Raw genomic sequence first — 27,538 nt, forward strand, 5'->3', positions numbered from 1 at the left:
CTGCCTTTCCCGGGCTAGGTTTCGTTTCCTCGGCAGCCTCGGAGCGCGGTTGCAGTAGTCGCGTCCCGACCCCTGGGAGCACCATGGCACAGCTGTGCCCCCTGGCCGAGGAGCTGTCGTGCTCCATCTGCCTGGAGCCCTTCAAAGAGCCGGTCACCACTCCGTGCGGCCACAACTTCTGCGGCTCGTGCCTGAACGAGACGTGGGCCGTCCAGGGCGCCCCATACTTGTGCCCGCAGTGCCGCGCCGTTTACCAGGCGCGACCGCAGCTGCACAAGAACACTGTGCTGTGCAACGTGGTGGAGCAGTTCCTGCAGGCCGAGCTGGCCCGGGAGCCACCCGCCGACGGCTGGACGCCGCCCGCCCGCGCCTCTGCACCCAGCCCGGGTGCCCAGGTGGCTTGCGACCACTGCCTGAAGGAGGCCGCCGTGAAGACATGCTTGGTGTGCATGGCCTCCTTCTGTCAGGAGCACCTGCAGCCGCACTTCGACAGCCCCGCCTTCCAGGACCATCCGCTGCAGTCTCCCGTTCGCGACCTGTTGCGCCGCAAATGTTCCCAGCACAACCGGCTGCGAGAGTTTTTCTGCCCCGAGCACGGCGAGTGCATCTGCCACATCTGCCTGGTGGAGCATAAGGCCTGCTCTCCCGCGTCCCTGAGCCAGGCCAGCGCCAACCTGGAGGTAAAGAATGGCCCGGGAGGGCGCAGAGGGCAGCCTGGGCCTGCTGGGTGGTGCAGAGGGGCCACCGGGGGCCTCTCTGCCACCCTCTGGACGCCCTGGGGGAGATGGGCCTGAATTCGAGGCCGCGGCATCGCCAATGTCAGAGTAGAAAGGGGCTGGGAGATTATATAGTCCTCCGCCATCATCCATGAAGACAGGTTAGGTTGCTTGCCATAAGCCTGTCTTTGTCTGATGGTGTTTATTTTTATTTTTTTGAGACAGGGTCTCGTCCCTCTCACCCAAGCTGGAGTGCAGTGGCAGAATCACAACTCACTGCAGCCTTGATTTCCTGGACTTAAGGGATCCTCCTACCTCAGCCTCAAGAGTAGCTGGGACCACAGGCTCGCTAATTTTTTTACTTTTTTGTAGAGATGAGGTTTCGCCATGTTGCCCAGGCTGGTCTCAAATTCCTGAGCTCAAGCGATCTGCCCACCTCTACCTCCTAAAGCGCTAGGATTAAAGGCGTGAGCCACTGCACCCCACCATCTGATGGTGTTCAGTAGAGGGTTTTGAATGTCAACTATGAACCTTGGAGGTAACCTCTGTTCCCTCACCAAGTCCTGGTGGCACCCAGGAGGTGGATATGATTTAGTTTCATTTTACTGTTGAGGATACTGAGGTTCAGAGAAATGAACTTAGCCTGACCTAATGCAGTAAATGGCCACGCAGGCATTGCGACCCAGGTTGGTTCGATTTCATAGTTTGCATTTCTCCCCATGGACCAGCCTCATATCCAGGTCCGTAGAGTCTGGAGCAGCAAACAGTCCAGGAAGCTTGAGGTCATGTAAGCAAAAGCCTTTAGTGGGCCGGAGAGTTCGTGTGATCAGGAAGGGTTGTTATTAGAGGCCTAAGAGGGGGGGTGAGCAGCCTCCCAGTAACCACTGGATCAGAACCACAGGGAGAGCCAACACTCTTGCACCATAGTGTCCTCTGTCCTGGCTGTGTGACTTTGAGCACAGGGTTTGGCCCCTGGACCTGGGTCCTCACCAGTATAGTGAGGCTGTGGGACTAGGTGGATTCCTAAAGGCCTTTCAGGTCTGCAATGTTCTTAGGTTGTCTGGGGATCATACCTTTCCCTTGTGGACTCAAAGCAGAGGCTGAAATCAAACCACCTTTTGTTACATCAGCCTAAGATCCAAAGCATGGCCTGATTTCATTTCATTCTCACAGCACCTTCAGGGAGAACAAGACCCGTCTTCGTGTTGTCAAAGGAGACAGTAGCCTCAGCAAGGTCAGAGTTGGGGGTCTGCATCCAGCTTTGTGTAGCATATAAGCTTGGCTTTTTTTTTTTTTCCTTTTAGAGACAGGGTCTTGCTATGTTGCCTAGGCTGTTCTTGAACTTCCGGCCTCAAGGGATCCTCCCATCTCAGCCTCCTGAGTAGCTGGGACTACAGGTGTGCCACCATGCCTGGCTATAAACTTGGCCTTTTTTTTTTCCTTCTTTTAGAGACAGGATCTTACTCTGTCACCCAGGCTGGAGTACAGTGGGGTGATCATAGCTCACTGTAATCTCAAACTCCTGGGCTCAGGTGATCCTCTTGCCTCAGCCTCCTGAGTAGGTAGTACTACAAATGTGAGCCACCACACCTGGCTAAGTTATAAAAAATTCTTGTGTAAAGGCAGAATCTCACTATGTTGCCTCGGCTGGTCTTGAACTCCTGGCCTCAATGCTCCTCCCATCTTAGCCTCCCGAGTAGCTGGGACTACAGGTGTGCTACCACCTGGCCTGGCTGTAAAATCAGATTTTTTTTTTTTTTGAGACGGAGTCTTGCTTTGTTGCCAGGCTGGAGTGCAGTGGTGCGGTCTCAGCTCACTGCAACCTCCGCCTCCTGGGTTCAAGCGATTCTCCTGCCTCAACCTCCTGAGTAGCTGGGACTACAGGCGTGTGCCACCATGCCCAGCTAATTTTTGTATTTTTAGTACAGACTGGGTTTCATCATATTGGCCAGGCTGGTCTCAAAGTCCTGACCTTGTGATCCACTTGCCTTGGCCTCCCAAAGTGCTGGGATTATAAGTGTGAGCCACCACGCCCAGCCCATATATATACATTTTTTAATCTTTTCTTTTAGAGACAGGTTTTCACTCTGTTACCCAGGCTGGAGTACAGTGGCATGATCATAGGTCACTATAACCTTAAACCCTGGACTCAGGTGATCCTCCTGCCTCAGCCTCCTGAGTAGCTAGGACTACAAGCGCGTGCCACCACACCCAGCTAATATTTTAAAACATTTTTTGTAGAGACAGGATCTCACTATGTTGTCCAGGCCGGTCTTGAACTCCCAATCCCAAGGGATCCTCCCACCTCAGCCTCCCAAAATGCTGGGATTACAGGCGTGAGCCAGGAGCCTGGCCTAAACTCTGCTCTTTATTCCTAACAACAGGCCTTCCTCTGCCAACGCCTGCCCTGCTGTCCTGACTTGCTGAGTCCTATAACAGGTCTGCTTTTTGAGCCCTGCTACTGCTGCCCATCACTGTTGGCAGAGCCAGTCTCAGCTGGGCAATGCCCTTGGCCTTGGGGGTTGGGTTGTCTTGGCCACTGGTATGGGCAGACTTGAGACTCTGGTGCCTCCCATGTGGAAGACCCAAGTCTCCAGTCTGTGACAGGATCCTCAGAATTTCAAAAAGTCCTTTACCTTTGATTAGGGGATTATTGCTGCTACCAAAGTTTTCGGGTCACTTTCCTTTGGTCTGGAGTCATGTGGGCACCATTCATGATGAGGGTACTGCTGCATGTGTTTCATTAATGGTGCATCAAATCTTTCAAAATACAGGGCTCAGGGTGTAGTGCTATGAGCAGCTCTTGAAAGTGAAGCAGTTGGCAGCCTTGGGGTGTTATGAGGTCTCTTCCTGCTCAGAGGCCAGCAAGGCCGGATGTATGTAGGCCTGGTCTTTGGCCCACACCTTATCTTGGCCACTGTTAGAGGCCAGGTCGAAGGGCGGTGTCACAGAGGTCAAGTTTGAAACATGAGCAGCTTGGGCTTTTCGGATTGAGTTAGTGTGGCCTTGGTCCCTGCCTCCAGCCCCTACATGTGACTGTCATTGGGTTGTTCAAATCCAGATTCAAGATCAGGTTCCGCCCAGAATATCTTGGGTGGAGTTGAAGAGTCTGGAAAGTGGAAGACAGGGCTAGAGTATGTTGAGTCTGCTAGTTTCGGGAAGGAAATGGTTTTTTTCTGGAAATCTCCTGCATGCTCAGTTTGGACATGTATCTATGATTTTAATATCAGGATCTTAGATGTGCCAGTCACTAGTGGTGTAGCTGGGGCAAGTCACTTAATTGTTCCATGCCTCAGTGTCTTTGTCTGTAAAGGCTGCATAATTCCTACCTCATAGTGTTGTTCTTAGCTTTAAGTAAGTTAATACAGGTAAAGCACTAGAACCATGCCTGGCATACAGTAAGTGCATAATAAATACTAGCTGCTCTTGTTACAGCAGTGGTGATTTGCCTTCCCATTTCTGTGCCCCATTATTTCATCTGAGCAAGGAGGTAGGAGACTCAGATATTGATTATGAAAATTAATAGAAATCAGATGAGGATATTAGCTTCCTTCATATACAGTTTGCCTTTGTTTCTGGAGGTGGCTAGGACTGAGCAGATTTGTGGCTGGGCTTCAGCCCCTGTGAGCTGCTTCATCTTTTTATTTATTTATTTTGAGATAGGGTCTCACTGTCACCCAGGCTGGAGTACAATGATGCCATCTCGGCTCAATGCAGCCTCAACCTCCCGGATTCAAACGATCCTCCTGCCTCAGCCCCCTAAGTAGCTGGGACTACAGGTGTGCACCACCATGCCTGGCTAATTTTTGTGTTTTTAGTACAGACAGGGTTTTGCCATGTTGCCCAAGCTGGTCTCGAACTCCTGAGCACAAATGATCCACCTGCCTGGGCCTCCTAAAGTGCTAGGATTACAGGCATGAGCCACTGCGCCTGGCTGGCTGATTCATCTTCCCAGCCCTTGGTGGTCCCAGTCTACAGTGAGCCTTGGACTCTGGTTTCTGTGTCCCTGCCCTGTGAGGCTGACAAAGGCTCCCAGCTTTGTTCTGGGACTGGCAGATGCCTCTGGAGTGAACATCCTTGATATCAGGCTTATCTCTCTGGGCCCCCTTCCCCCTTCTCCTGGACCTTGACTTCTTAATCCTCTGCTTGATTGGCTCTCCAGCGTCTTTTAGCAGATCTCCCCCCTGCCCCGTTATTTGGACTGCTTTCCTGGTTGTTTGCAGTGGGAGGACTGGTCTGAGTGGCCCCACCTGCCATTACCGAAGCAGCTGTCCCAGCTCGTTCTATTCCTGTGTGAGCTTGGCCACCTTGCTGTCTTCCTTGCCTGAGTTTCATTGGCTGTAAAACGGGTAATTAGAGAAGAAACTCATAATAATATAAGCTGACATGTAGTATGTTTTTCCTAAGATCCAGGCATTGGGCTGAGTACTTACATTGTTTCAATGAATCCTCCCAATATCCCTGTGAGCTGGGGGCAGTTGTAGCTATTTTGTGTCCAAGAAAACTGAGGTGAAGGACACAGTTGCACAGCTGGGAATTGGGACTGGAACCCTGGTCTGTACTGTCCTCTGAGAAGGATGAAGGGAGGTAGTAAGTATTAGAATACTTCAAAAAGCTCCAAGCAGGCGAGACTTGGGTGACAGAACTTGGGGTGGCAAGACTTGGGTGGAGTGGAAGAGGAAAGAATCTATCCTGTGGGATAGATCCAGGGATGGCTTCTGGTGGGGCTGGGCTGAAGAGGTGCATTCTCACCCTTATTTGTTTTCCCTGCAGGCCACCCTAAGGCACAAACTAACTGTCATGTACAGTCAGATCAACGGGGCGTCGAGAGCGCTGGATGATGTGAGGAACAGGCAGCAGGATGTGCGGGTGAGTGGCAGGGCTCTCCAAGGCCAGCCCTGCCCTGTGGCTTCCCTCGCCTTCCAGGCAGGACAGGCGTGACTCTCACCATGACAAGGCTGGTGTTGGGTGCACTCATGGTGTCAGAATGAAACATCAACCTTGCAACGCATGCAGACAGCTGTGTGTCCGAGAGAGATCCTTTGCAAACCCGAACCGAAAATTACCTGTCAGCCCAACTGTGGGGGAAATCATTATAAATTAGGGTTAAAAAGTAGTAATTCAAAAAAATGATTATGATATAAAGTGGGAGAAAAAGAGGAGGCAAAAGTATATACCTCCTAGGGTTGCATCTATTTACAAAAAGGAAGTATATTAGTTTTGTAGGGCTACTGTAACAAATTGCCACCAACTTGGTGGCTTACAACAACAGAAATGTATTCTGGCAGGGCTCTGGAGGCCAGAAGTCCAAAATCAAGATGTTGGCATGGCCACACTCCTGAAGTCTCTAGGGGAGAACCCTTCCTTGCTTCTTACAGCTTCTGGTGGCTCAGGCATTCCTTGGCTTTTGACTGCATCACTCCAATCTCTGCCTCTGTCTTCACATATCTGCCTCTTCTTCCCTTAGTGTCTTCCATCTCCAATAAGGACCCTTGTCACTGGATTTAGGGAGCACCTGGGTAATCTAGGATGATCGAATCTCAAGATCTTTAATTGCATCTGCAAAGACCTCTTTCCTCAGTAAGATTACATTCGCAGGTTCTGGTATATGGACATGTCTTTTGGGGACCTAGCATTCAATCCATTACAGAGAGCATGGAAAGAAACTGAAAGGAAATATCATAGAAGGATCATAGTGGAAGTGTTGGAGTGGTAAATTAGGAATGGTTTTGTTCCCCCTGTTTTTCAGATTTTCAATACGTTTAAATTGCTTTTAAATGGAAAGATCAGATTTTTACCCCTTTTCAGAGCTGCAGCACCCAGTTTTATGGCAGCAGTTATGGTTTAATTAGATGAGATCTAGGTTAGAATACCAGCTCTGTCACATACTAGCTTATGTCGCTTTGGTCATGTGGACAGATCTTCGAGCCTTCTTTTCCCAGTTTGCACAGTGGAATCACAACTTTCTGAAGATGATTGTGAGACAAATGAAAGAATGCACGTGAAAGTAACTGTATTTGTTAGAGGGCAGGTTATACTGCTGTAACAAAGATACACCAAAATTCAGAGGCTTAAATATGATCGAAGTTTATTTTGCCAACTGACAGTCCAAACCCACACATGAGTAACCCAGACTAAGGGTTCATGTAATCATTCAGGGATTAAGGGTTCTCCCTTCTTATTACCCTACTATTCTACAAGGTATTGTCCCAACCTCTTTGACTGGAGCTGAGTTACCATTATATCTTTGTTCTAGCCTGTGAGAAAAGGGACAAAGAGGAAGTGGAGGACAAGCAATTTTCCTTTACACAGGCGATACAGTGTTGCACATATCATTCCCGGGCATGGGTCATTGGAAGGAGTTTTGTCACGTCACCTAGCCTAGCTGCAGGGGAGGCTGGGAAATGTAGTCTGAGTAGCCACATGCCCAGATGAAACTCCAGGGATGTTCTCTTACCAAAAGGAAAAAAGGGAAAATGAACACTGGGGGACACTTGTAGTCACATTAGAAGTCGCACAGTAAAAGATTGGCAGAGAAGGCTGGGCACGATGGCTCACGCCTGTAATCTCAGCACTTTGGGAGGCCAAGGTGGGTGGATCATCTGAGGTCAGGAGTTCAAGACCAGCCTGGCCAACATGGCGAAACCCCATCTCTACTAAAAATACAAAAAATTAGCCGGGCGTGGTGGTGCACACCTATAGTTCCAGCTACTCGGGAGGCTGAGGCAGGAGAATCACTTAAACCTGGGAGGCAGAGGTTGCAGTGAGCCGAGGTCATGTCATTGCACTCTAGCCTGGGTGACAAGAGTGAAACTTCATCTCAAAAAAAAAAAAAAAAAAAAATTGAGGAAGAAATACTTGAATTCCTCTCTTCCAGTCTACTGTCCTTCTTGTGTGTTTTTCTCTTTGTTATGATTGATTCTGAGCTATTGTCGTAGTCCATTTTCTGCGGCTATAACAGAGTACCACAGACTGGGTATTTGCAAAGAAGAGAAGTTTATTTGGCTCAAAGTTCTAGAAGCTGAGAGGTCCAAGAGCATGCTTCCGGCATCTGGTGAGGATCATCCATGGCGGAAGGATGGAAGGCAGGAGAGCGGGACAGGAAAAAGGAGGTCAAACCCTGTGATAAGGACATGAATCCATTCACGAGGGCAAAGCCCTCACGATCTAATCACCTCAATGGCAATTCAGTCTCAGCATGAGCTTTGCAGGAGACATTCAAACCATAGCAGCTATTGAGGCTACCCAAGATGTGAAACAAAATTGCAGCTGCTAAAGCAGTGCTGTCCGGCAGAAATACAGTAGGAGTGCAGATGTAATTTTAAGTTAATTTGAATAGTACGTGAGATTTATTTTATTTTATTTATTTATCTTTTTTAGAGACAGGTCTTACTCTGTCACCCAGGCTAGAGTGCAGTGGAGCAATCATAGCTCACTGCAGCTTTGAACTCCTGGGCTCAAGTAATCCACCTGACTCAACCTCTACCCCCCTTAACTCCCCATTATCTAGGAGTACAGTCCATCTAATTTTTTTTTTTTTTTTTTTGTAGAGAAAGGGTCTTTCTGTGTTGCCCAGGCTGGTCTTGAACTCCTGGCCTCAAGCGATCCTCCTGCCTCGGTCTCCCAAGGTGCTGGGATTATGAGCATGAATCACTGCACCTGACTGAGATTAATTTTAATATTACAGTTTATTTAATTTGGTATATCATCATATCATCAATTTAAAAGTTTTAAGGTATTTTACATTCCTTTTTTTGGTATGAAACCCTTGAAAGCCAGTATGTATTTTACACTCATGGCAAGTCTCAGTTTGGACTAGCCACATTTCACGTGTTCAGTAGCCACATGTAGCAAGTGGCTATGTTATTGGAAAGTACAGTTCTAGAGCATGATATTCTCTAGAACTTTTCCAGAGCTGCATCCTGACTTTTTATTTTGTTTTGTTTTATTTTATTTTATTTTTATTTTATTGAGAGAGTCTCACTCTGTCTCCCAGGCTGGAGTGCAATGGCACGATCTTGGCTCACTGCAACCTCTGCTTCCTGGGTTCAAGCGATTCTCCTCCCTCAGCCTCCCAAGTAGCTGGGACTACAGGTGCGCGCCACCACAACCAGCTCATTTTTGTATTTTTACTAGAGATGGGGTTTCACCATGTTGGCCAGAATGGTCTTGATCTCTTGCTGACTTTTATTTTTAAAAATTGCCCATGAACCACCTTTGGCTTAAGAAATAAAATATCATCGACGCAGCCCCTCCCATCTGTTTCTCCCTTATTCTACCCCCTTTACTCTCTTCCAGAAGTAACCACTCTCCTGAATTTATTTATTCATTCCCACGTGTTTCTTTGTGCATATAACCATTCTGTTTGTTTCTAAGCTTTATTGAAAGAGCATCATATGGTGGATCTTCTTCTGCAAGTTGTTTTTCTGTCATGGAGATTTATTCAGGCATAGCTCTGGTTTATTAATTTTCATAACTCTTTAATATTCCATCCTATGAATACCTCCCAGTCTTCGCATCAAATCTTCTGATGGATGTTCAGGTTGATTTCAGGTTTTTGCTACTTCAGACAATGCTGCCTGTGAACATTCTTATGTGTGTCTCAGGGGCAGGTGGCTGTGATTTTTTGTAGCATAGATTCCTAGGACTGGAGTTGCTGAGTCAAAGCGTATGAGCACCTCCAAATTTTTTTTTTTTTTTTTTTTTTTTGAGGCGGAGTCTTGCTCTGTCGCCCAGGCTGGAGTGCAGTGGCACTATCTCGGCTCACTGCAAGCTCCATCTCCTGGGTTCACGCCATTCTCCTGCCTCAGCCTCCCGAGTAGCTGGGACTACAGGCACCTGCCACCACGCCTGGCTAATTTTTTTGTATTTTTAGTAGAGATGGGGTTTCACCGTGTTAGCCAGGATGGTCTCGATCTCCTGACCTCGTGATCCACCCACCTCGGCCTCCCAAAATGCTGGGATTACAGGCTTGAGCCACCGCGCCTGGCCGAGCACCTCCAAATTTATTAGATATTGCCAAGTTGCTCTCCAAAGTGGTTTGTTCTCCCACAAAATACAGGTAAGAGTTCCTGGAACCCCACATCTCACCAATGCTTGAGGCTGCAGCCTTAGCATTTTTGCCCCTTTGATGAGTGTCCTCTTGCCTTGGCCCTCTCAGATGACTGCAAACAGAAAGGTGGAGCAGCTACGACAAGAATACACGGAAATGAAGGCTCTCTTGGACGCCTCAGAGACCACCTCGACAAGGAAGATAAAGGAAGAGGAGAAGAGGGTCAACACCAAGTTTGACACCATTTATCAGATTCTCCTCAAGAAGAAGAGTGAGATCCAGACCCTGAAGGAGGAGATTGAACAGGGCCTGACCGAGGGGGATGAGTTCGAGTTTCTGGAGGTGGGTCGCCACGAGACATTGTTGAATGGTTTTTGTTTTTTTGGTTTTTTGTTTTTTTTTTTTGCCTGAGATCATGCTGTTGATAATAAGGCCCTCAAGGAGCTGGGGACTGGAAGAGGTCACTGGAAGCATCCCTGAGACACATGCTGTGTTAGTTTTCTGAGCTGGGCAACAACTTACCACAAATGTAGGGGCTTCAAAAAATGTTTATTTATTCTCTCAGAGTTTCTCTGGCTCAGGAATCTGGACATGGCTTTATGGGTGGCCTGCATAGGGTCTCACCAGGCTACAGTCTGTGGGGGAAGGCCAGGCTGTTTCCTTTGGAGCTCAGGGTTGTCTTCTAAGCTCATGTGGTTGTTGGCAGAATTTAGTTCCTTATGGTTGTAGGACTGAGGCCCCCGCCCTCCAATTTCCTGCTGGTTGTCTCTCAGATTAATAGCTGACTTCTTCAAGGCCGCATGAGAATTTCTCCTCTAGAAAGGTGCAATCCCTCTTTTAAGGGCTTTTACCTGATTAAGTCAGGTCCACCCCAGATGATTGCCCTTTTGATGAACTCAAAATCAATTGATTTTACCTGATTAAGTCAGGTCCACCCCAGATGACTGCCCTTTTGATGAACTCAAAATCAATTGATTTGAGATGCTAATTATACCTGCAATATTCCACCCCCTTTGCCATATCACATAACCTAATCACAGGAGTGCCCATACTCAAGGGGAGGGCTTTGTATAGGGTATGTACATCAGTTGGGGTCAGGGGCTTGAGGGCCGTCTTAGAATGTTGCCTACCACACACACTCCACCTCTTCCTCCTATCCTTCCTCCAGCAGCCCCTGGAAGTGTGTGTTATTAGTCCCTTTTGCATTGCTATAAAGGAGTACCTAAGACTGAGTTATTTATTTATTTTATTTATTTATTTTGAGATGGAGTTTTGCTCTTGTCACTCAGGCTGGAGTGCAGTGGCGTGATCTCGGCTCACCGAAACCCGTGCCCCCAGGTTCAAGTGATTCTCCTGCCTCAGCCTCCCGAGTAGCTGGGATTACAGGTGCACACCACCACGCCCAGCTAATTTTGTATTTTTAGTAGAGATGGGGTTTCACCATGTTGGCCAGGCTGGTCTCGAACTCCTGACCTCAAGTGATCCACCCGCCTCGGCTTCCCAAAGTGCTGAGATTACAGGTGTGAGCCACTGTGCCCAACCAGACTGAGTAATTTATAAAGAAAGGAGGTTTATTTGGCTCACAGTTCTACAGGTTGTACAAGCATGGCAGCAGCATCTCTCTGGCTTTTAGTGAGGCCTTTGGTGAGGAAGGAAGCGTTTACTCATGGCAGAAGGTGAAGCTGGGAGCAGGCATGCCACAGGGTTAGAGAGGGAGCAAGAGACAGAGGAAGAGGTGCCAGCTTCCATTAAATAACTAGTTTGTGCAAGAACTCACCTGTTACCATGGGGAGGGCACCAAGCCATGCATGGGGGATCCACCCCCATGACCCGAACACCTCCCACCCTGCCCCATCTCCAACATTGGGAATCACATTCCAACGTGAGATTTGGAGGGGGCAAACATCCAGACTGTATCAAAGTATCTTTCTAAAGCATGGGCCCCCTGCAATTTCTGGCCTCATGTCCCTTAGCACGGCCTGCAGGGTCCTGGGTGACTGGGCCCTGCCTGTGCCAGCAGCCTCATCTCTTATCACCCACCCCTGGGTCATGCCCTGTGCACTCACTGTTCCCCAGACACAGTGGGTGTGGGAGGGATGCCATGCCGGGCATTCTTGCCTAGTGAGTCGCGTCCTTCCGGGGCCTTGGATCCCATTGTCCTGCCATATCGGTGTTCCCAAGCATACCCCACTGCTTCTACAGTAGCATTGGGTGATGTTGTTTCAGACATGCATTTTTTCATGGCTGTTTTGACTGTAAGCCCATCTCTTATTACCCCCATTCATCCTCCTGCAAATCTGACCAGCACATAGCAGAGTGCTTGGCATATAGTGGTGTGCCCCATTGGTTGAGTGACCTGCAGCTCTACCTGAAAGGCCTAGATTCCTTGTTCAGATCGGAGTGGGGAGACAGTGCAGAAGTGAATGGGAACCTTCTCTCTGTGCACTGAGGCCTGATGCGTGCCTAGTCTGGATGGCGTTAAGTTTCATCCCAAGTGCTCATTCCTGTCTGTTGGAGTAGCTGCCCCGAGCACTCGAAGGATCTGAGTGCACATCTAGGCCTCTTGATACTGTACAACCCTATTTTTCTCAAAGTTTGGGACTTCCAGGAAGACCCTCCTTTCCCATAAGATATTCCCGGGCTGGAATCCACATCCCTTGAGATGTTCCTGTCTGTTACCAGAATGTGTGATTAGAGCTGTTCCCCTAGGATTGGAGTGGTCCTGAGTTTCCTGTGCTTTTCCACCCTCAGCTAGAAAAGTGGAAAGAACATCGTCCTGGGGGATCAGAAGACCTCAGTCCCAACTGTGTCTGTGCCCCTAGCTGGTGGAGTTCCTGGCAGGCTACCGGCCATGTCTAGACCTCAGTTTCCCCATCTGTAAGATGAGTGACCTCTGGGGTCCCTTCCAGCTCCAGATTACTGTGTCTTCAAGTGTTATTTGAACTCCTGGTGACCTCTGGCCTGTAATTTGAGAAGGCTGATTGAACTTAGCACTCATGGGCCTAGGGGAGAGCTTCCTGCGGTTGGTGAAGACTGAGCCCAGGTCCCAGTTTCACCAGAGCTGCCTGCACTAACCCCCTGGCATGTTTCAGAAAGCATCAAAACTGCGAGGAATCTCAACAAAGCCAGTCTACATCCCCGAGGTGGAACTGAACCGCAAGCTGATAAAAGGCATCTACCATAGCACCTTAGACCTCAAAAACGAGCTGAAGCAGTGCATCAGGCAGCTCCAGGAGCCCACCCCCAGCTCAGGTGACCTTAGCAGCCCCCTGTGCTGCCCCCTGTGGAGCCCTGTAACCCGATGGGTCCCCTCAATGTTTTGGGATGGGAGACTGGGGCATGATCCCGAGCACTGGGGCCTGAGTTTCAGGGCTCCTGAAACATCCGTCCTCCGTCTGGAGGCTGTTGGGGTGTCTGCTTCATCCTGACATTTTAGGATCTTTCCTAAAGCATTTTTGGGGACTTGATGTTCATGCTTGGACTTGCTGAACAGATAGGCTCTTTTGACCTGTGATCTTGAGGCCAACTTGGATGGGTTTTGAATGGGCTAGGGCTTGTTACTGTGTTTGGTGGGCGAATGGCTCGTTTGGGGGAGAAATCTAGAATTCCTCTGACACCCCCTTTTCATCACCCCATATCCAATCCATTGCCAGATTTCACTTCTTTCAATCTCCTGACTCAGTCTGCTGATCTTAGCACTGCTTGCCTGTTCTCCATTGCCATCCCCTGTCGCCCCATGACTGTGGCAGCTTCCTGAACCCTCTGCATCTGCTGCGGCAGCCAGAGAGAGACTTTCATGATGCAGAGCTCATGTCCTGGGACCTATTCTGCTTTGCCCTCTCACTAGGCTACCCATTACTCCCTGATGCAGACCAAACCCTTGACCCCGGTCTAGAAGCCAGCTCAGGCCCTGTTGGTCTCTCTCCAGCCCCAAGGTGCCCCCCGCCCTCCTCCGGTGCATCTCTCTGCATTCAGTTCCTCAAATATGCAAAACTTCCTGCCACAGTGCCTTTGTGTTTGCTCTTCCCCACTCTCCAGAAGGCTTGAACTCCACCATCTTCACTCATTAACTCCTCTCACCCTTCAAAGATCTCCAAAACATTACATTTATAGCCAGCCTCCCCTGCCACTGCTCCCACTCCTCAGACTGGGCCCGGGGTCCTTATCATCCTCCTGGGGCTCTTGCATGGGCAGTATCGCACTCTTCCTCGGGATCCCCATATATCTCCCTCATTAGGTTGTGATCTCTATGAGGTCAGGGGCTGTGGCTTATTTATTTATTTATTTAGAGACAGGATCTTGCTCTGTCGCCCAGGCTGGAATGCAATGGTGTGATTATAGTTTACTGTAACCTCAGACTCCTGGGCTTAAGCAATCCTCCTGCCTCAGCCTCCCGACAAGCTAGGACTATAGATACACAACATCTTGCCTGGCTAATTAAAAAAAAAATTTTTTTTTTTTTTGAGACAGAGTCTCACTCTGTCACCCAGGCTGGAGTGCAATGGCCCAATCTCAGCTCACTGCAACCTCTGCCACCTAGGTTCAAGCATTTCTCCTGCCTCAGCCTCCTGAGTAGCTGGGATTACAGGCATGTGCCACCACACCCGACTAATTTTTATATTTTTTTTTTTTTTTTTTTGAGACGGAGTCTGGCTCTGTCGCCCGGGCTGGAGTGCAGTGGCCGGATCTCAGCTCACTGCAAGCTCCGCCTCCCGGATTTACGCCTTTCTCCTGCCTCAGCCTCCCGAGTAGCTGGGACTACAGGCGCCCGCCACCTCGCCCGGCTAGTTTTTTGTATTTTTTAGTAGAGACGGGGTTTCACCGTGTTAGCCAGGATGGTCTCGATCTCCTGACCTCGTGATCCGCCCGTCTCGGCCTCCCAAAGTGCTGGGATTACAGGCTTGAGTCACCGCGCCCGGCCTAATTTTTATATTTTTAATAGAGACATGGTTTCACTGTTTTGGTCAGGCTGGTCTTGAACTCTTGACCTCAACTAATCTGCCTGCCTCAGCCTCCCAAAGTGCTGGGATTACAGGCGTGAGACACTGGGCCCAGCCTAAAAAAATTTTTTTTGTAGAGCCAGGGTCGCAGTCAGTTGTCCAGACTGATCTTGAGCTCCTGGCTTCAAGTGATCCTCCTGCCTTGGCCTCCCAAAGCACTGGGATTACAGGCTTGAGCCACTGTGCCTGGCCTGTCTGATTTTTCTTCAATGTTATTTCCCTAGTGCCTAGCACAGAGCCTGGCCCATAGTAAATCTCTGTTGTGTAGCCCAGGATTGGGCTTGAATCTCAGCTTGTCCTGCTGAGTGTCCTTGCAGAAAGACTTCTGAAATCGATGGTGGTGCAGCCCCATTGTGGAAGTGCTGCGTGGGGGCAAAGCTATAGGTGGCTGGTATGTGGGAGGAGGGGAGAGAAAGAACGGTGGGAAAGGAACAAGTGTTGACCCAGCCTCCGCTGCACGACCTTGATCTCATTCAGGAGTCACATCAGCCATGAGCAAGGTGAAGTCATCCCCATTGTGTTCTCGAAGAAACCAAAGCCCAGAGAAGTCCAGAGGCCACCGAGCTGGGTGCTGGTGGAAAAAAGACTTGACCCTCGCTACATTTTAAGTCAGAGAAAAGAGGGAACACACCAAACTGGTTCTTAGATCACCTTGTTTGTAGCTCTTGTAAAGGATGGGATGGGGAAGGTTGGAGGAAGGGGCTGTGTGTGTAAACCCTCTGGCTGCCCAGCGAACCATGGCAAAGCTGGCTTCTAAGGTCAGTGAGAGGAGCCACACACACTGGGCCCTTCTTCTGTCACACAGGTGACCCTGGAGAGCATGACCCGGCATCCACACAGAAATCCACACGCCCTGCGAAGAAGGTCTCCAGTAAGTAGCCCCAGCTCTGTCTCCATGGCAACAGCACTGGCTGTGGCCTCCCCAGGCTCTGGCCAAGTCACTTCCAGCCCATCCCAAGTCACTGTGAAGCCTGGACCTCAGTGGGAAAGAAGTTGGCGGCAGTCCCCACTGCAGCGGGTTGCAGGGCTGTGGTGGAAGCTCCCCTGTCCATCAGCATTGCATTTTTGGGCTGCCTGGAACGGCAAGATCCCTGAAGCTGGCTTGTTCTGAGAAATATTTACGATACCCAAGTCCCTGGGCAGAGCCTTGGGTGAGGAGACTGATGGTGGTCCGGGAAGGGCAGAGGCTAAACCTCCTTGGCATCTCAGCAGCGTTCAGTCTCTGGGTTGTAATGGGCTTCTGCTATTACCATGTTTCTCAACCTTTTTTTTTTTTTTTTTTGGTTTCTCACTATTGCCCTCCTCCTGCTTCATCCCCTGAACCATTTGAGAAAATTTTTTTCCTAATTACAACCCATGAAATTTTAATACCTCCCATCTACTGCATAACTGTTTATGTTCTGTGCTTTTACACATAAAAAGAGTAATCTTTTTTTACTCCTCCTCCCCTAAGGATCCATTTTTGCCCTCCTAGGGGTACTATCCCCCTCACTGGGCAGGCACCTGCCATTGACATGGGGGTTGGGGAGAAGAGTGATCCTGTTCTGCAAATGTGGACAACAGTGATATCGAGACCACAGGATGATTGTGAGTGATGAGGGGACACTGACTGTGAGAGCTCTTTATGAGCCGTATACCACTGAGATGTCCATATACTGCTGACATGTCCATATACCGCTGACATGTCCATATACCGCTGACATGTCCATATACTGCTGGCATGTCCATATACTGCTGAGATATCCATATACTGCTGACATGTCCATATACCGCTGACATGTCCATATACGGCTGAAATGTCCATATACTGCTGAGATATCCATATACTGCTGACATGTCCATATACGGCTGAAATGTCCATATACTGCTGAGATATCCATATACTGCTGACATGTCCATATACGGCTGAAATGTCCATGTACCGCTGAGATGTCCATATACCGCTGACATGTCCATATACCACTGACATGTCCATATACTGCTGACATATCCATATATGGCTGAAATGTCCATATACTGCTGAGATATCCATATACTGCTGACATGTCCATATACGGCTGAAATGTCCATATACCGCTGAGATGTCCATATACCGCTGACATGTCCATATACCACTGACATGTCCATATACTGCTGACATATCCATATATGGCTGAAATGTCCATATACTGCTGAGATATCCATATACCGCTGACATGTCCATATACCGCTGAAATGTCCATATATTGCTGACATGCCCATATACTGCTGACATGCCCATATAGTGCTGACATGTTCATATACCACTGACATGTCCATATACCACTGAAATGTTAGCTGTCATGCTTCCCTGAAAAGTCGGTGTGAACCCAGGAGGGCTGGCTGCACACTGCTGGTGTTGGGGGGGATGAGAGAGCCAGGGCTTGCTCTTTTTTGTTGTTGTTGCTTGTGCTTAGTGTTTAGGTCTCCTGTAGCAGGCAGAGTGTGGTATCAGTCCCTGAATGGAACAGAGTCAGGGCTGGGATGCCTGGTGCAGATGGAGGAGAGAGCCCTTAGCTGGGCCGGAAAACTTCAAAGGGTACTTTGTGTGAAAAGGGAAGTGAAAGAGCAAGTGGAAAAGTCCTGTTGTCCTGTGTTCTTCCTCAGTCACCTTCCTCTGAAAGCTCGTCCCTCAGTATGAATGAGCTGAGGATGCTGGCCAGCAGGCAGGTGTGTTCCCCGGTGAGGTGAGGTCCTCCTGTCACAGCAGAATGACACCCTGGAGAATAAAGTTCGGGAATGAATTGAGGCTCCTCTAGGCTGAAATGGGGAAATAGGGGAGGGGGGATGGACTAGTCCCAGTGCAGAAAGACGTCTAAGGGTAGGTGATGAGGGAGGTGCCTGTGCCCTAGACTGATGTCACAGCCTGGGCCTCCCAGGATGCTGGTCCACAGGGAGTAGGTGGGAAAGTGGCAGAAGGTGAGGAAATGGGGCAGAGAGTGAGCGACGGTGAGTGATGTGACTTTGAAGTAGGAGAAGCGGTGTTGTGGTGTGACAGAGTTCTGGTGGGGAGGTAGAGGGTAATAGGAGAGAGCGGGGCTTCTCTGTGATGTCAGGTGTCCTGCAGGTGGGCAGAGATATGATTTCAAAAACACCCTTTTTTGTTCCAGTGTTGTGGAAGGTGGCAAAGAAGGAACCTGGAATCTTCTAGCCCACTGGAGTGGACTTTGGACTCACCTGGAGGGCTTGTATGCCAGATTGCTGGTCTCACCCCCCAACCTTTATGATTCAGTGGCTCTGGCTTGGGGCCCAAGAATTTGCATTTACTATTTTTTGAGACAGAGTCTCGCTCTTTTGCCTAGGCTGAAGTGCAATGGTGCGAACAGAACTCATTGCAGCCTCAAACTCCTGGGCTCAAGTGATCCTCCTGCCTTAGCCTCTTGAGTGGTTAGGACTATAGGCATGTGCCACCAAACCAGGCTAATTAAAACAATTTTTTTTTTTTTTGTAGAGATGGGATATTGATATGTTGTCCAGGCTGATCTTGAACTCCTGGCCTCAAGCAGTCCTCCCGCCTCAGCCTCCCAAATTGCTAGGATTGTGGGAGTAAGCTACAGTGCCTGACCAATAATTTGTATTTTTTAGGGGTTCTCCGGTGATGCCACTGCAGCTGGCTTGGGCACCAGACTTTGAGAATGACTATTTTAGCCAAACTCAGTTCCTGTTGGTAGACACTCCAGATATTTTTAAAAGATTTGGCAAGCTTTTTTTCTTTTTCTTTTTCTTTTTTTTTTTTTTTGAGACAGGGTCTCATTTTTTTGCCCAGGCTGGAGTACAGTGGCAAGAACACAGCTCACTGCAGCCTCATCCTCCTGGGCTCAAGCAGTTCTCCTGCCTCAGCTCCCAAGTAGCTGGGACTACAGGTGCGTGCCACTAGGCCCGGCTAGTTTTTTTTTTTTTTTTTTTTTGTAGAAATGGGGTTTCCCCATGTTGCCCATGCTAGTTTCTAATGCTTGAGCTCAAGTGATCCCTGCACCTCGGCCTCCCAAAGTGCTGGGATTCCAGGCGTGAGCCACCATGCACCCAGCCCTTGGCAAGCTTTTTTTTTTTTTTTTTTTTCTGATTCCCTATTTGGTCTTTATTTGTGTTTTTTTCCTTTATGGAAATATGATTTACCTGCAGTAAATCTCTTTTTTCCCTGCAGTAAATCTTAAATGTGTAGTTAGATCTATTTTGACAAATGCATACCATGTGTTACCATTATCCAAATCAAGATAAAGGATTTCCTTTGCTCCAGAAAATTCCTTCATGCTCCTCATTAGTCGGTCCCTGCCCCCACGACCACTCATGCTGGTTTCTATCACTATAGATTCATTTTGCCTGCTGACTCCTTCTATTTTTCAAGTTAAAACATCCTTTTATTTGTCTGGATCAAATTAATGCACATGAATGTTACTATTTTGAAAATGTCATTGTGTTGCACCTTAAAAGATTTTAATTCTGAAAACTTTCTTTTGCAGAAGAGGAAAAGAAATCCAAGAAACCTCGTAAGTTATACATTTCTGCAACTGTTTATTTCTTGAGACTGCCCGAGCACAGAACTAAATGCTGGTAGAGAGAGTCGACCTCGCTCATCAGGGTTCCGTGGTGGGTTCTATATGAGTCCATTCTGTAATGGCAGCAGGCCTGAGGCTGGAGGGGAGGACAGCATAAATGAGATGAATAAGGTGACTTTAGCCTGGTCTGGTGTCCCCTGTGTTGCCCTGCTGTTCAGGCGTGTGTTTGTAGAAGCGGGTCTTAATCAGTGTGGAAGGGAGTAGAGGCCATGCCGTTGCTCTGTATTATGTTTCTTTTCCTTACCCCCAGCCTCTGTCCCTGCCTCATCCAGCAAGCTTCCCACATTTGGAGCCCCGGAACAGTTAGTGGATTTAAAACAATCTGGCTCGGAGGGTGAGTTATCACAAGCAAGGAGCTTTGGGGTGTCCACTCGGAGTGTGTTCTGCAAATCGTTCTCTGTTTCCTCTCCCAGCTGCAGCCAAAGCCACCAGCTCGCATCCGAACTCAGCATCTCTCAAGGCCAAGGTGCTGGAGACCTTCCTGGCCAAGTCCAGACCCGAGCTCCTGGAGTGTGAGTAGCTTCGGGGCTGGTGCGCGGTTCCACTGGTTCTGTCTCTTCTGTGCTGCTCTGTGCAGCTCTCTGAGGCCGCTGGCTGACTGTATCAGCCGCTCCCCTTCACTTGTCCTCTACTTTGTTGCTCCCTTATTTTCTCCCAGTCGTCAGTGCCTTTCTTTACTTTTCCTAACCAGCTCAGGTTTCACAATCGGTCCTTTGACTCTCCCTCTTGCCGTCTAGTCTGGCCCAGTTGAGCTCACCTTTCTCTGTGGGTTGGCGCCTGCATGTCCCCTACAGAGAAGGCAGGGCAATTGTGGTCACCAGCCTTCACCGGGCGTCCCATTGCTGGCACACCTGCCCTGCATCTCCTGTCTCCTCCCCACTCCTCTCCAGAGCCACCGTTCCCAAGACTTCCCACTGGCCATAGCTCCAGCCTTCTCCCTGTCCCTCCCACCTTCTGCTTCACGGAAACGACAGACACTGTAAAAGGGGCTCCCCCTGCTCTGTTACTGTCATCGCATCTGCTTCTACCGTGCCCCCTTTCTCACCTCCTGGCCCCTTTCCCAAGGCTAGTCCCTGGCCCTGGGCTCTGGAATCTGCTCCCCATGCGCTCTCTGGAATCTTCTGCTCTTTCTTAGGCCTTCCCATTCCCATCTCTTCACCCTCAGCATCTCTACCTAGGCTTGCCTATCTGTAGCATGTTTACATCTCTCCAAATCACAAAAACCCAGCAAAACTGTCTCAGCTGCAGCTCTGTTTCCTGCCTCCCTTTCACCCGAATGCTTGTTAAAAATACAAATTACTAGCTGGGTGCGGTGGCTCATGCCTGTAATCCTAGCACTTTGGGAGCCCGAGGCGGGTGGATCACCTGAGGTCAGGAGTTCAAAACCAGTCTGGCCAACATGGCAAAAACCCATCTCTACTAAAAATACAAAAAATTAGCCAGGCGTGGTGGCACATGCCTATAATCCCAGCTACTTGGGAGGCTGAGGCACGAGAATCGCTTGAACCTGGGAGGTAGAAGTTGCAGTGAGCTGAGATTGTGCCACTGCACTCCAGTCTGGGCAACAGAGTGAGACTCTGTCTTAAAAAACAAACAAACACAAACAGAAAACCCCAAAAAACAAATTCCTGGGCCCTGTTCCAGTCCTACAAGATGAGACTCAGGCAAGCTCAGAAAGCTGTATGATTAGCTCATTTCCTCCATGATCCTTTTGAGGACAGTTGGGGAAAAGCAGCTCTGCAGATTGTCTACATTGGTGGCTCTCAGCTGTAGCCACGTGTTGGAATCCTGGGGAGCTTTTAAAATCCCTGATGCCAGGCTGTCCCCCAGACTGGTTCATTCAGAATCTCGGTGTTTGGCTGCCCAGGGTTGCAGTGTGGGGCGGAGGTGGGAGCCTGAAGTCTAATCCTCGTGCCACTGCAGTCTGACCTGTGTCCTGCCCTTGACCCAGGCAGCTCTGAGGTCATCAGTGTCCTCTGTGTCACAAAATCCAAGGGATGCCTTTCAGCTTTTATTTAGCTTCACCTGTCAGTGGCATTCCTCCTCCTTCTGGCACTCTCTCCTCTTGCCCCTTGAGCCACTATACCCCTGGGGTTTCCACCCACCCCTCCTTTGCAAGCTCGTCCAACCTGGAAGTGGGTGGAGTTCCATTGTCAAGGCCAGGCCTAGGGCCCTCCCACTTTCCGTCTTGTTTCCTCTGCACCCATATGCAACACTCCAGGCAGCACCTGCCAGTGGTACCCACTTCCACTTCCATGTGGTGGCCAAAACCAATCACTGAAAAATACAGCCTTTCCTTTATCATAAGCAGCTGCAGCAGGCTTGGTGGGGATCTGTGGGTCCCTTGCTTTCTCAGGGCTGGCCTTCTTGTAGCCCTCCGCTGTCCTTGCCCCCCATGAGAGGCCCAGACCAGCCCTGGGCTGCAGCTAACTCTTGCCCAAGCTGTTAGCAGCGGTGCTGAACCACATGTATCAGGAGCTGCTGTGCACTCTGTGGCAGAGCCGCATAAGCCGGGAAAGTAAAGTTCTATCAACTTAGGGCCTTTTCCACCCCCAGCTTATTCATTTTGCCTGGGGGGGGAAACTCGGGCTTCAGTGAAAAGTGTCATGCCCCGAGCCACCTAGCAAGTGAGTAGGGACAAAAGAGACTAGGGTAAAAGCCCAAGTCTCTTGGTTCCCAAGTTCCCAAGCTAGGGTTTGTGCCTGTCTGCCTTGCTGCCCCATAAGCTATCTCCCATGGGTCCAGGATCGCTTGTGAGGGCGGAGGCAGAGGAGATTGAGTATGGGGACAACACTAAGGGGAGCTTAATCCTCAGATGTCCTGGAACTGCTTGTAAATGGCAGAAAGGGTAGGGAGGGCATGCTCGTGTCACACCAAGAATATAGTCAGGCCACATCTCTGCTTACAGAGCTCGCTTGGCTCCCTGCTGCCCACCAGTTAAAGTCTAGACTCCTGAGCCCTTCCCTTTCTAGCCCCATCATGTTTCCCTTCTCCTGATGCATCTGTGTTCCCAGCCACCCAGCTTCCCCAATCCTGGCACATGCCAACCCTCTTGGCACTCCGTGGCTTCACCCTCACTGTTCCTTCTGTCTGGAACAGCTTTTCTCTCTCTGTTCTTCTGTCTAGTTCTCATCATCTATTACTTGGCTCCAATTCCAGCCTGCCAGTGAAATGTTCCCCAACTGTAGCATCAGTTGCCTTGTCTCTGTGTCCCTACAGTATGTGCCCACCCTTTTGGCAGAGTGTGAGTCTCATGGTGTTGTTACTGATGGACTTGCCTTGCTTGTTGGAGTGTGAACTCCGTGAGGCCAGGCACCTTGTCTCTCTGGTTCACGGTTGTGTATCTTGTGCCAGAATCTGGTGTCAGTCAGGTGCCTGGTAAATGGTTTTGGATGGATGAATGGACAGACATATGGATGGCTGATAGATGGCTGGCTGGCTGGACAGAATAGATGGATGAATGGATGTATAGATGAGCTGATGAATAATGGTAGGTAGATGGATGGATAGATAAATGGACAGATGGATAGATGGGTGGATGGATTAATGAATGAATGAATGGATAAATGGAAAGGCAGAAGGATGGAGAGATAAGTGGATAGATGGATGAATGGAAGAATGGATAGATAGGTAGATAGATGGGTATATGGATAGATGGATGGATGGATACATGGATGGATTGATAGGTACATGGATAGATGGATAGATGGATAGATGGATGAATAGACAGACAGATGAGTGGATGGATGGACCAATGGGTAGATGGGTGCATGGATGGATAAAACTAGTGAATAAATAGTACCACTTTGGGAAAGGTCAAAAAGTGAGAGCACTTTGGGCCCCTTGTAATTAATTCCTTGGGATGATGTTTTTTCAGATTACGTTAAAGTCATCCTGGACTACAACACCGCCCACAACAAAGTGGCTCTGTCAGAATCCTATACAGTAGCTTCTGTGGCTGAGATGCCTCAGAACTACCGGCCACATCCCCAGAGGTTCACATACTGCTCTCAGGTGCTGGGCCTGCACTGCTACAAGAAGGGGATCCACTACTGGGAGGTGGAGCTGCAGAAGAACAACTTCTGTGGGGTAGGCATCTGCTACGGCAGCATGAACCGGCAGGGCCCAGAGAGCAGGCTCGGCCGCAACAGCGCCTCCTGGTGTGTGGAGTGGTTCAACACCAAGATCTCTGCCTGGCACAATAACGTGGAGAAAACCCTGCCCTCCACCAAGGCCACGCGGGTGGGCGTGCTTCTCAACTGTGACCACGGCTTTGTCATCTTCTTCGCTGTTGCCGACAGGGTCCACCTGATGTATAAGTTCAAGGTGGACTTTACCGAGGCTTTGTACCCGGCTTTCTGGGTGTTTTCTGCTGGTGCCACACTCTCCATCTGCTCCCCCAAGTAGGCAGGCTGTAGACACTTGGGCTGACTGCCTGCAGACGTCCCAAGACCCTAGTGAGAATGCAGCAGGCAGAACTCTCCTTGGAGAATTCCCCAAGAGGTGCCAAGGATTGGAAGCATGGGAGGGGAGCTGGTGGGAGGGTGGGATATGGGATTTAGCCAGGAAAGGGGTGAGGGTGATCGTGTTGTAGGTGAGGAGGCAATTCCACCCCTTGGTGCCTATCAGGGCAGGGTGACCTGCTCCCCATTGTTCTGGAAATCTCCAGGCTGCTGGGCAGCTGGGCAGAGCTCTGGGGAGTGAAGTCATGAGTGCCCGATTCCTCTTAGAGAAAATCCATAGCTACTGTAGGTTCTGTCTTGGGTCACTTGGATCTGAAGGCTGCCCCTTTGCTCTCTGGGGTAGCCTTCAGATCTTGGTGTTTTGATTACTCGCTATAGATGTTTTTTAAAATTCCAAAGTCATTGAGTTTCAATATTATATAACCTCCATTACCCGCATGTTGGGGCTTGATCTCCTGGTCATTATCTGTGCTTGAGGAAACATCCACAGCCGTCTCTCCCCAGAACAGAGTTTCCGAAAGAAGCATGTCCCTCTTCCTCCACTGGAACATAGTGCATTCCCTTCCTACCCTGCTCACCCATCGCCCCCCATTGATGGTTTTCAAACAGGAAACTTTTCAGCTAAGGCTTCAGACCGTGATTGGAATGAGCCTGTGTTGGATTTGTGATTCAAGATCACGGTGACCCTGATCCAGTTTGGGTGGAAATCCTTCCCAAGTATCATGAGAAGCATCTTGGCAGAGATGCTTTGGTGGCAGCCATGAACTTTGCTGGAGGCCTTGCTTCCCATAGCCTTGGCTGAGGGGCAAGGAACTCTGCCAGGCGAGGGGGACACTGCCCTGGGTCAACAGAAGCCTGGTGGGTTTGCTCGTGTTAGAGTGTCCTGCCTTCTTACTGACAGCTCTCCTCAGTGATAGCCTCTCCCCCCTGGATTGTGAGATATGGAATGACAGTGCAGGTACCACTGAGGCTAGCACAGTCAAGCAGCCAGCTACGCTGGATCCCTGAAGCCTGCTATCACGCAGACAGGCTGTGCAGCTGCCTCAGGGACCACACTAGGCCACTTGCTGGGGCATCAGCCTATCACCAAAAGGGTCTTTTAGCAAACCTCATGGGGAGCAGGAACATTCCTGTTCATCCCTGGCCACAGGCTGCAGACCCAGCACTGGCCCTCGCGTGAGTCAGAGCCTGGGGCTGGCCCTAGCCCTTTCTACTGCCGTCCTCGTTTGAGCCAATTCTGTAAGCTCAGATTAATCAGGGAGGGAAGAGCTAAAGAGGGTCACACAAGTGGCTATTTTCCCTGCAGTGTTTCTGTGCAGTGAAAATAACCCAGTCCACTAAGGGGCGGGAGTGAATGGATTGCTGGATTTTCCCCAAGCTCCTTATAGCCTGATGTCATCAGGATGTGAGTGTGAGGAATTTACCCTCTTAAAATGAAATGAGTCCAACTCTGGGCTTTGCTTAGAGGAGAGCTCCTGTCAGGCTTTTTATAATATGAAAAGAGGTCACCATTGGGGAAGTAGAGACCCCAGACCTTTTCATATGGATATTTGAGAATGTAATGTATCTCAGGCCTTGTGCTGGAACTCTAGGGCACTCTAGGCAGGCTCAGAACACTTGATATTCCTTACAGGTACACACCTGACATGCAGGTACATACCTGATCGGTGTCATCTCCTAACAAGGATTTTCAGTTCCTCGAGAGCAATAATCTTTGTAGGAAAGACATCCCTGCAATAGGTGATATGTGGTCCTTAGAAGTTTTCTTCCTTTACTACTTGGAAGAAAAGTTCTTTGGTGATTCTTCTCTGCTTTTGAAGATGAGTCAAAAGCATCTTCATTGATTTTCTGAAACGAAAGCCTTGTCTGAAACCAGTTAATACTTGGGAAACAGCTGGGCTTGGAGGAGTAGAATGCCAGAGATAAATCCATGGCTCCTGCTCTGGCTTTCTTCTGCAGAAATAAGGGCAACAGTAAGGCCCCTTCCCTGGCAAATGTGCAGCTTGGGACAGGGGAGCATGAGACCCTCTGTTTAAAACAGAGTCAAGTAGGTAACCAAAGCCAAGCTCTGTGCAAGGTGCTTTGGAGTTGTAAATTGAGGAATGCATCCTTGCTGTCTTGAACCATTCTATTTGCAATGGTGAGACCTTACATAACCTAGCCTAGCAGGGCCGCCACACACCCCTGCAGTCCTAGAGTTGGAGGAACCTTTGTATCCATCTGACTTCTCATTTTGCAGAATATGATGAGAAAGTAGAGGATCACTCTGTTCACCACTCTTGCTGTTCCATTAGGGAGGAGATGCCTGCTAGCATGTGTGAGGGAAACACTCTGGTACACCGGGAAGTATCAGAAATTCCCAGAAACAGAAACATAAAGTACTATCCTAGACCCAGGTACTGGGGACTGTCTCAGTCAGTGTGGCATGATAAATAAAAGGTTAGGATCAAGTCTTTGTATTTCAAGATGTGGTAGCTGATTATTCCTGTTTTAAGTACTCTGAAACCGATCTGCGATCAATAATACTACTATGTTATCTTTTACCATATTCTGCCTCTCACTATTGATTTTAATTAGTTTGGAGTATTTGAACTGTTATTTCTTGAGCTTAATATTTTTTTAGAGTTAACTCTTTAAGAAGATAATCACGGCTGTAGACAAGGCCAGGGCTGGCTGATGTGCCTTAGAAGCTTTGAATGCAATAAAGCGGTGTTTGGCATTCTCTCCTGCATTGTAGTGTGGGTAGAAAATGCTATTTGTTCGTCATACTGTTGTCAACAGATCAGCCACCCACTATAGACGGCTACTACCCAGGGACCTGCCCAGGCCCCACCCAGGGGCTCCCAAAGGTCGAGGTTTCTGCAGACCTATAGCCAGCACACTTAGTCCTGCCCCAGGTAGAGCTCCTCTTCGGGAAGCTTTTGATAAGGAATTCTCAGACCGATAGGATGTCTGTCTGGGCTTTGCTGCGGGACAATCTTAACTGCGGGGGCTAGGGGAAAGTGGGGGAGTATTGATCAAAGAGTAAGCCACACACGGATAATCAGTTGCTAGGGATGGAGGTTTGAGGGTTCATTTTATTATTCATTTTACTGTTGTATATGTTTGAAAATGTCTATAATAAAAAGCTTTAAAAAAAAAAAAAGAAACAAAAATAGTTCAGGCCAGCAATGGGTCCTCCCTGTTCAGTGGATTTTATCCTTGTTTCAGTTGGGGTAGGAGTTCCAGGAGGTGCGGATTGGAGGTTGTCTAAAGAATTGGACTGGCCTTTGTCCCTGCTTCCTGGGAGGGAGACTTTCGGTCCTTGACATTTCCAGGATAATAGGAGTCTTTGTTATTTGTGAGGCCATGGGATCACACCTGAGCTTATGCTAAAAGGTGGGATGACTCAGAGCTGGGGCTGGTCACTAGAAAGACTGACCATGTGATTAGAGGGTTGAGGCTTTGAGTCAGCCTGCCCTATGTGGTGGGGGACTGGAGGCTGAGTTTAATCATCTGGCCAGTGCTTTAATCGATACATCATGAAACCCCAATAAAAACTCTGGACACTAAAGCTCAGCACAGCTTCCTGGTTGGTGAAGCCATGGCTGTGCCAGCAGGGCAGTGTGCCCTAATTCCACGAAGAAGGGGCATGGGAGCATTGTGCTCGAGACCCTTCCAGACCTTTCCCTGTGTCTTATTTGGCTTGTGGAGCTGATTTGTATCCTTTATAATAAAACTAATCATAAGTATA

At 49.2% G+C, this 27,538-nt stretch overlaps 1 protein-coding gene across 1 annotated transcript; it reads left to right on the plus strand.

Moving 5' to 3' along the window:
• On the plus strand, positions 1–27,538 carry TRIM25 (tripartite motif containing 25). Its single transcript, XM_008011373.3, has 9 exons — positions 1–680; positions 5,490–5,585; positions 9,877–10,110; positions 12,861–13,020; positions 15,574–15,639; positions 19,247–19,273; positions 19,593–19,676; positions 19,756–19,854; positions 23,220–27,538. The coding sequence occupies exons 1-9, from the start codon at positions 84–86 to the stop codon at positions 23,747–23,749; spliced, it is 1,893 nt and encodes a 630-aa protein (XP_008009564.3). The 5' UTR covers positions 1–83; the 3' UTR covers positions 23,750–27,538.

The sequence above is a fragment of the Chlorocebus sabaeus genome, chromosome 16, assembly GCF_047675955.1.
Source record: "Chlorocebus sabaeus isolate Y175 chromosome 16, mChlSab1.0.hap1, whole genome shotgun sequence".
Taxonomy (NCBI): Eukaryota; Metazoa; Chordata; class Mammalia; order Primates; family Cercopithecidae; genus Chlorocebus; species Chlorocebus sabaeus.

Coding starts and splice junctions, on each gene's coding strand:
- TRIM25 (XM_008011373.3), top strand. CDS start 84: ATGGCACAGCTGTGCCCCCTGGCCGAGGAGCTGTCGTGCTCCATCTGC. Junction 15,640..19,246: donor CCCTGCGAAGAAGGTCTCCA/GTAAGTAGCCCC, acceptor TTTCTTTTGCAG/AAGAGGAAAAGAAATCCAAG. Junction 19,677..19,755: donor AAAACAATCTGGCTCGGAGG/GTGAGTTATCAC, acceptor TTCCTCTCCCAG/CTGCAGCCAAAGCCACCAGC.